At 39.0% G+C, this 9021-nt stretch overlaps 1 protein-coding gene across 1 annotated transcript; it reads right to left on the minus strand.

Annotated features, from left to right (window-relative positions):
* Positions 1-392: 392 nt before the first annotated feature.
* LOC138041350 (homeobox protein Hox-A3-like) lies at positions 393-5364 on the minus strand. The gene is made up of 2 exons (XM_068887130.1): positions 4881-5364; positions 393-914 (listed from the first exon to the last, which is right to left on the minus strand). Exons 1-2 carry the CDS (start codon positions 5119-5121, stop codon positions 655-657), a joined length of 501 nt encoding a protein of 166 aa, XP_068743231.1. The 5' UTR covers positions 5122-5364; the 3' UTR covers positions 393-654.
* Between the last annotated feature and the right edge of the window lie 3657 nt (positions 5365-9021).

Raw genomic sequence — 9021 nt, forward strand, 5'->3', positions numbered from 1 at the left:
TTTGTGATCATCGACATGTCGTCGTTCAGTTTTCAAGAGAGAAATCTATAGTAATAACCTGGAATATTTGTATAGAAAATGATTTTTAAAAACGAAAGAAAGCGTTGAAAAATGTTTTTACTAAGGAGTCGTAACTCATGATCTAAAAGTAACAAACAACAAGTTCAAAGTCTTACCTGGAAAATCGAACAGACAGCGCTGAACTGACTTTCGGCCGTGCTCAGCGAAAGACAGAGAAAGAGCGGGTTTCATGTTTGTGTGGACAATCATTTTGGAACTCTTACCATTGCGTAATTTTGTAATGTGAATGTGTGACATTTTCGCGACACATTTTAGGCAAATCCCGTTGAACACGCAAGCTTTTTTCCGCGCTTGAAGTTGACGACCAAATGTGTCCATCGTGTTCTTATTTACTCATTTGATTGTTAGGCAATTATTTTTGGGCATTTATTCAGTAATTTAATTTTTAGGCGCTTGATAGACCGTTCCTTCCACTTTTCAAAGTAGAGCAAGTTATGGTATGTGAGAACTTGAAGAAATTAGGTTTACTGTGTAGAGTGCGCATTTCGACTCCCTTTTAATAATATTCTAAAAGTAACTTGAAAATGGCCTTGTGAACAGCAGCTTAACATCGTCTTTTGTGCAAAAACTGCCTTATTTTCCTCCATCAGACCTGGTCTTCGCTCTCTCTCTCTTGTATTTCATTCTTCTGTTCTGAAACCAGACCTTAACCTGTCTTTCTGACAGGCTTAGCTCGTTTGCTAACTTCATTCTCTTCAAACCAACAACGTACATGTCCAATGAAAATTCCTCCTCTAAACGTTCCAACTGGGCAGGCGTGAAGGAAGTCCTGCTTCGCTTGGGCTTTGGACTAGGAAGACTCGTACGGGGCTGCGAATGCGTAGGCCTGGGACCTATGGATTGAAAATTAATGTATTAAGGAGAGAATTTCAGCGGGAAAAATACGACTTCCCAACCTTTCAATTCTTATCTTTCAAACCGCATTAAAGCGTCACGACAATGTGCAATTTATGCGTCGATTAATAATAAATACTTTATTTATATTGCAAAATGATAGATCAGTTGAAGTATAAAAAAGGACTGCTAGTATAGACCTATGTGAAGAAATAAAACATCTATTAAAACAATACACAAACAAAATATAGAAAAAGAGTTAAAAAGTATTTAAAGTCATCAAAAGGTACGGGTAGAATTTACAAACTACATGTACATTTATGGTCTGATTTGTCTGAATCAAGCAAATGCTGGAAAGTCTTTAATTTAAAAGTTCTTAAATTTAGGTCTTCAGCCCGAAGTTCTTTCGGTAAGTTGTTCTATGCTTTTCCTGGTGTACATTTAAAAGTAGACTGACTCATAGCAGACTTAACTTTAGGCAAGTGAATTTCACGGGTATCTCTTAAGGCCCTACCACAATGTTCAGACCTCAAAATCATGTAACTCTGAAGTTGTAAAGAACAACGGTAATTATTAACACTTTTACATACTAGCTGAAGACGCATAAACCTTCGTCTGCTATATAGACAGCGTCAGAAGTCATAGTTTGATTCTCATCGTTTGAGAGAAGGTTAGGTTGGTTTGTCCTCAGGTTAATCCTCATAGCTTTGTTTTGAAACTGTTCCAAAAACTCAGAGTTTTTCTTCGTGCTGGATCCCCATATGGTTGTTCTCTAAACCTATAATCCTAGGGCGCTTTCTTTTTGTCAGATCTGGCCGGCCAGACCTTTCACTTTGCAAAGAAAATGCAGCAATTTGAAGGAACATTTTCATGATAATCCCTCGCATTCTTCCGGAGGAGTGTATATCATCCTCGAAGAGTGTTAATTTGAAGGCATTGTAGAGTTAGTTCTTCCAAATGCCCGGTCTGGCCCGTCAGTTCTGTTAAATGGAAAGCGTCTGTAACAAAGACACGAACGCAATTTTTGTGGAATTATATTAGGGACATTTAGCATGGCGTTTTCAAAGTCAACCGCAAACTTCAAACGGCGGTTAGCTGTAAGCAGTTTACCGTTTGCCGTAATGGCAAAAAAGACTAGCATGAGATTCGGCATTAGGCGGGAAAAATGCGCCGTGTTGGATTATTAACTGTGTTTTAATTCAACCGAGCAAGCGTCCTCAGGAATGTGCAAATAATCAGCAAAAATGTGTTCATTCAAGAGTTAAAGCCTTAAAGAACATAACCTATAGCCTTAAACAGACTGTGGTTCAGAGCTGGGGTTTTTTGAGTTTAAGAATTTCCTTATTTGGATGTATGGTAGCTCGTGCATTTTCCAGCGCCTGCAGCTTTGATCTTATTTTTTGTCCATATTTGGTCGTAAAATTGGCGTCCAAAAATGTCCAGCTTTGTTCCAAGGAAAAGTGTTGCACGTCACACCCTTCAAAGTAATGTGCTTCCGGTTTAAATGTGAGTTTCTTTGGAATTCTAAGGTGCCAAACGCTGCGGTAAATCACTAACCGCAAAAAGGGAATCCAGCCGTCAGAACTTGAACCGCAAACTGCAAACTCGACCGCAAGGCCATGTCACGTGACAGTCAGAGGTTTGCCGTTTGCCGCAATAATAAATGTCTCTATTGCAGATACAAATGGCGTATTGATCCTCCCCTCTCTCACACTCATTCAATGTTTGTCTAATCAGTTGGGCCGGGTCAACATCGATTGGAGGAGAGGTGGAGGGGAACTTTTACGAGGTGGTCACTGAGGAAAGAAAGTGGTGTAGATTTTTCCAAGTTAGGCTAAATAGGTTCTTGTAAAAATGGTATTTACAGTAGTTTTAGGCTATCTAGGTTCTTAAATTGGTTCTTATTTCCTCTGATGAGGACGCTGATAATCATGAAAAACAAGTTTTGAACAAGATCTGTGCAGTTTAACGCGCAATTTTTTCCAGTCACCTGAAATTTCCAGGTGATTTGCTAAATGAGAACCTGTTTAACGTTTGAGGCTAACCTGGTTCTTATGTAAGGGGGGTCTAAGGGTGTTTACTGTATACGTTCTTTCGCGCAATTACATTTCTTTCACCCTATTGCAGGGGCGGATCTAGGGGGAGGGTGCAGGGGGTCACCATCGATCCCCTCCCCCCCGAAATGACCTGCGGCTTTCTTATAACTGGTATTCTGCAAAAAGAAAAAAACATCACCAGTCAGCTACGCCATTCCTTAGTGGTGCACCCCCTCCTAAAAAAATACTGGATCGGCCCCTCATTGATCTGTTGGACACCACCTCATTGCTGCAACAGTTCAGGAAGCGAAGACGACATAATCGAGAAAGTAGTCGGAAACGTTGATTTTGCCTTAGTTCTTCATTATTATATGACTTTACTATTCGCCCGTCAATTTAACTTTGTACCTATTGTTCAGAGACACTCGAAAAATCAATTGCGGACGCATAAATGTACTTCCTGAGAAGCAAACATTTTGCTTTTCGCTTGTTTGCGCATTCCCTGCTAGCAGAGGTCTCCTTACTTTTGCGTTCGCCGGGCTGACGAGTCCAGGGAATGGGACCTCTGCCATGGGTCGAAACTCACTATGTTGAGCATGCGCGGCGTTTACTTAGCGACCAAATCCTGACATGATAGTTCATGTTGTGTGGGCCCACTTAACAACAGCGGAATTGCTGTAAAGAAATGAGGGGGACACGGCGGGCTCAAGTCACAGTCACCAAACATATCACGGAAAATGGGTTTGAAGAGTGCCGTCCAAGGTTGTGGAGAGCGGTTGTCGACCTGTGGCTAAGGTTTCTTTTCCTAGCGAACGCAAAAATAAAAGAGACCTCTGCTAGCAGGGACGTTTGCAAACTACCGGGAAATCGATGTTTCCATTTTTGCGGAAATCTGGAATTACTTCAGTGATGGCGTATTGAAAGAAACATGATGGCTGCTCATCTTGGTGGCACTGAATTCCGATGGAGGGACATTTGTTCTTTGGAAGTCGTCATAGATGGAACTACGATGTTCTAATCCCTATAACATTACGAATACGACCTCTCTATTCCATTTCCTTAACTGAAAAATCCTGTCTCGAGACAAAATGCTTCTTTTAATTGACTTGACTATTACCTGGTGTTTGATGCAGGTCTTGATTTGTGAAATGTGTCTTTTCAAGGAGTGTTTAAAAATGCTCAATTGTTACTCTTTAACTGAAAGCCACCAACAAGGGAACACATTTCGATCCGTGAAAAGACCTTTGAATACGACTTTTTGAGCAGTTTTCTCTTCATCCTTTGCTTAAGGAGCTTGTCTGGAAGACAATTGTTTTAGCTTACAGTATTTTGATCCATGTAGTTTCCTGGTTGAAATTTTGCTATCGTTTTGGGACATTCACTTAAGCTATTGAACTTAAAGTTTAAGAATATGAATTTAACTCCGTTATTCTGAGTCCATTCTCGCACTGACCACCCTTCATAACAAGCGATGTCGATAAAATGCTGTAATATGAAACTGTGCGTGATTGCAAGTGCTTTTTCTTCAAAGAAACGACTCATCACGATTTCCCCTTAAATCCTTAACCGCCAAAGTTAAAGAAAGATATCTTGGACAAAACGTTCTTGGATAACCAAATTGCCAAGAAAAATTGAATGTTTTAAAACTTGATGATGATTTCATGCTGAGTTAAAATATTTCTTTGAGACAAATCATGAATTCTTAAAAGACATAATAAATAAACTGGCTAAAGAAAAAAATAAGAGAAATTCTCTCTTTTTATTTACTTTGGATATCGTATGTTTGCAGCCAATGGAACAGTGGATTTTTCTTTCTCCAAAAAATGGAGTCTTTGATGATGGACATCATTAATTTTTTAGATGCCTGAATAACAAAAATGTACTTTAAACATAAAATGATATTTAAAAGTCACAAAAATAGCAAAATACCTGGTTTGACTTCGGCGACGTTATCGTCGATGGATAAGACTGGTCGGCTCTCTTCGTGAGAGGTTCGCGAATGTGTAAAAATTTGCGAGCTATAGACAAGCCTTTGCAATCCGACAAGAGAGTCTCTCCTAGTACTTCCGTCCATGGATACGAGTGGTGGCGGAGATCTCCGAGGTTTGCTGTCCTCTCTAGAGTGGAAAACGCTTGAAGGGCAGGCTTCTGAAGTGGTCGTTGTTTGCATTTTACCTCTTTTCAACAACGATTTTAGAATTGGAAAGCTGGATATTTTGCAGATATATATATATGGTTTGATTCAACTTACAAAAGCTTATGTGGCCCAGAGAAGGCGATCAAAAACTTCCTCGACACAGTTACCTGCTAGGAATGTGGCATGCAAGAATCTTCCTAACTTCAAAAAACGGCCCTTGATTGCGACGAATAAGTTCTTTTGGGCAGTTACTTTTCCAATTAGATTTAAAATGAACACTCCTTGGCAATTTTAGCTACAATGACAAGTCTTTAGTAGCTTCGTGACCTCTTATTACCGTGTCTATCTTATTCATTTTTAATGAACGTCTTAAAGGTTTTCCATCTTTGTTCATTGGTAAATGACTTATTTAAATTTAGCATGTATCTTTCTTGTTATGTCTTTAACTGATTAAAGGGTTTTTTTTCTTTAAAGCTAATGGAACTCGACGCACGGAAACATAAAAAGAAAAAGCTACATTTTTAGAAATTTCAACCTGCTACAAATTGACTGTTGTTCTCAAATTATAGAAAGGCAATTGCATTGGGAAGCTCAAAGACAGGTGAAAAACGCACGAAACTTCTAATGATGGAATCAGCATTTTTCTGCTGCCTAATTATTTTAGCATCACAGGGTGCCTGGGAAATCTTAGTTCGTCTTTGATTACTTATTATTAAAACTATCTCGGACTCAGATTAGGTACAATCAGGTCAATAGAAAGGTGTAACAAAAATGCGGAAAATCATACAAACAGGCAAACCGCTTTCGAAGCGTGCCACAAAACCCATTTCCTTGTTCATCGTGAAGCTTTCTCAAGGCCACTTTCATCTTATAATGTTGTCGAAGCATAAAGCCATATGTCTTTAGCTACTTTTGATTACCAAAATTGAATTCAGTTCATTAATATTTTAACAGTAAATTTATTCTCTTTTTTTCTCGCATATCGCTAAGTAGTATAGAGCGTTCCTATTCTAGAAATTAACTAATTGAAGAGAAGCGAATAGTCTGATCTCTCTATTTATAATACTTCTACTGTAGCATTTGCTGACTGTTTTAAAATGTAAATGACTATAAATTCACTGTGTCAAATGTTCGTTAGGGCAAACAAAACTTCGTAATTGTCAAACTCAATTGAAGGTCGAGAAAATTTTTTAAGCACACAGAGATTTCAATGATTAACGCAAGCATTTGATTGAGCCAAAATGCCCGCTTCTCACCATAGGAACTCAAAACCTCGAGTAATTTTGATTAATTTGTACAGACTCTTCCTCATTTCCCGCCGTGCAACCTAAAACAGTTACTTTCTCTTCTTTTCATTGGTTTAACTTAATTTCTGACTTTTGACATGCCATCAGCATCAATTCAAAGTGATTATGATCGAATCCAATTTGCACAAGAGGCGAAATTTCTTTCAACATACTAAACTAAATTAGGGCCCATCATTTATTTCGCTTTCTCTTTTTAATTAACGATCGAGGCTAACTCAATCATGAATTTGAAAATATTTATGGAACATAATTAGTCAACAGCATTCTTCTAGACCGAAATGGCCATCCATGAAGCTTCAAAATTGAACAAATCAAACTGCCAATCGTCGAAACTGGAATAATAACCAGGACTTATGCTATTTTCATCTAATCATGTTTAGAATTCATTTATATTTTATGGGAGAAAACAACGAAAGAAAAAAGAATTTTGGCCTTCGCAAAACAATACTCCTTAAATTTCTTGAACAGTAAAAATATCTCTAAAATAATAGAGAAACGAGGCCAAGAAGCCAGGAATGTTTAAGTGATTTGACTGTATATGAAAAATGTACGACTGTTTTTAAAGGCTTACTAATAAGGAACATTGTGTCTATTTTCACCTGATGAAAACCACCTATTAATAATCCCTTTTTTCAAGAGAGCTATATTAGCTATCATTCACTGAATGAACATGTACTATTTGCGATTTCATCCGAGGAGTTAAAAGTGTAAATACTTTGTGAATTGCAGCCAGCCAGGAATGTTATTGAGAATTTTATTTCTCAATGAAAATAATGTATTAATTTAAGGTACTTCTAGTCTTACTGGGGCTTGATAGTGGATTTTTGAATTTAAAATAATGTTAGTGGAACATGGTTACCGGGCTAAGTTATTTTTTCTCATTTGATTTTTCATGAGCGTTCCTTGTCCCTGCTTTAATTTTGTCTTTGAAAAGTCTCGTGACTGAAACACGGTGAATGACTTTCCGATTTTGGGCTGTCATAAAATGACATCGCGTGGACACTACATAATGGCGCTAGACAGCTGCATACAATATGTACAAAATTTGTGGAGAGCTTTCTCGTGTTCCAGATTACAGGGGCAAGACTTAATGAAAACCATGCGGCATGAAAAAAATGACAGTTTTCAAATCAAGAAAAGTCTCCTTTTGGGATGTAAAAACATAGCTTATTTAAAAATGTTACGATCCATGGACCAGGGAACCCCCCCCCCCTCCCCCCTCCCCTCAAATGACGTCTCATTACCACTCGGGGGAGTAATGCTATCATACATCTTTGAAAACTACTATTTCTTTAGTTTCTTATTATTATATGATAGCCGTGCTGTACGAGTAGCTTAACAGGAATGATGACGTGACAAAGTGACGTCACTCGGTGCTACAGAGTCGACAGGAATTAGAAAAAAGTTGCTTCTAACTATCTTTTCTATAATTATTAGCCATACTTTGAAGGTGTTTAATATGCGAAAATGATGGAAATTTCAACCAGATGACTGATTAGAAATAATTCTTTTCAATCAGTTGATCTCGCAGAAACTTCGCCAAATGGCAGCAGAAGATGATAAGTGATCTGATGATTTGGTTAGGTACGGGGCCATTGCCTCTACCAAGATAGTATGTCTTATACAGCGAGCAGAGGTGGCGCAGTGGTGCGAGCACTTCCCCCACCAATGTGGCCCGGTTTCGATTCCCTGTCCGGGCGTCCTATGTGGGTTGAGTTTGTTGTTGGTTCTCTCCTTGCTCTGATAGGTTTTTCCCTGGGTTCTCTGGTTTTCCTCTCTCCAGAAAAACCAACACTTCCAAGTTCCAATTCCATCTGGAATGCATGGACACACATTGAACGAGCTTCTGAGCGCTCTTAGGTGTACCGTGGATAAACAACCAAATTATAAAAAAATATACGCGTCTGCCATTTTTGGCGGTCATCTTGGATATTATTACATGATTATTGTAAGCAAACTGTGACGACATCGGAATGGATCAAGGCCTATCGCCTTAAAGCCAAAAATGGCACGTGCTAAAAAAGGAGAGTCTAATTCACGTGGAGGAGTAATGCTTTCATAATTTTCTCAGTTATATCTGCTAGCGGCTTGACAGAGTTCCTTTGTAGTTAATCTTCTTCATCCTCATCTTTACCAGAACATTCGTCATCGGGTGTCTCCTCCTCTTCAGCACGATTGTTGCAGCAGTCGCGAAACCGGCACATGTCGATGCATTTGAGGCCATTCGTAAGGCATGTGCAGGTGGTTAGCTTGCATTATTTTGCACAGGAACAGGAGAGAAACTCAAGATGAGAGCAGGCGCTGGGTCTCCACACATCCATTTGATGGACAACTGGCTTGCCGGTTTCTTGAACCCATCCGTGACCAACAGGTGAATTCCAAGGGACTTGAGGGCAGCTCTGCAGACTTCTTCGCCAAAAAGCTGCTTGGTAGTTTGCTCTCGTGGAGTGCATGTATCCTTAAACAACATGCACATGGAGGTAACTAGTCAGAGTCAACTTTCCATTGTTTGGGACAGAATAACCAACAAACACAACAAAGTCCAGTCTCGTTACCTGATTCACAATAACTCGATACTCGAAGAGTGAGCCCAAGATGAGTCAACAACATAACATTAAAAAAATTA

The sequence above is a fragment of the Montipora capricornis genome, chromosome 3 (genome assembly GCF_036669925.1).
Source record: "Montipora capricornis isolate CH-2021 chromosome 3, ASM3666992v2, whole genome shotgun sequence".
In the NCBI taxonomy this organism is placed as follows: domain Eukaryota; kingdom Metazoa; phylum Cnidaria; class Anthozoa; order Scleractinia; family Acroporidae; genus Montipora; species Montipora capricornis.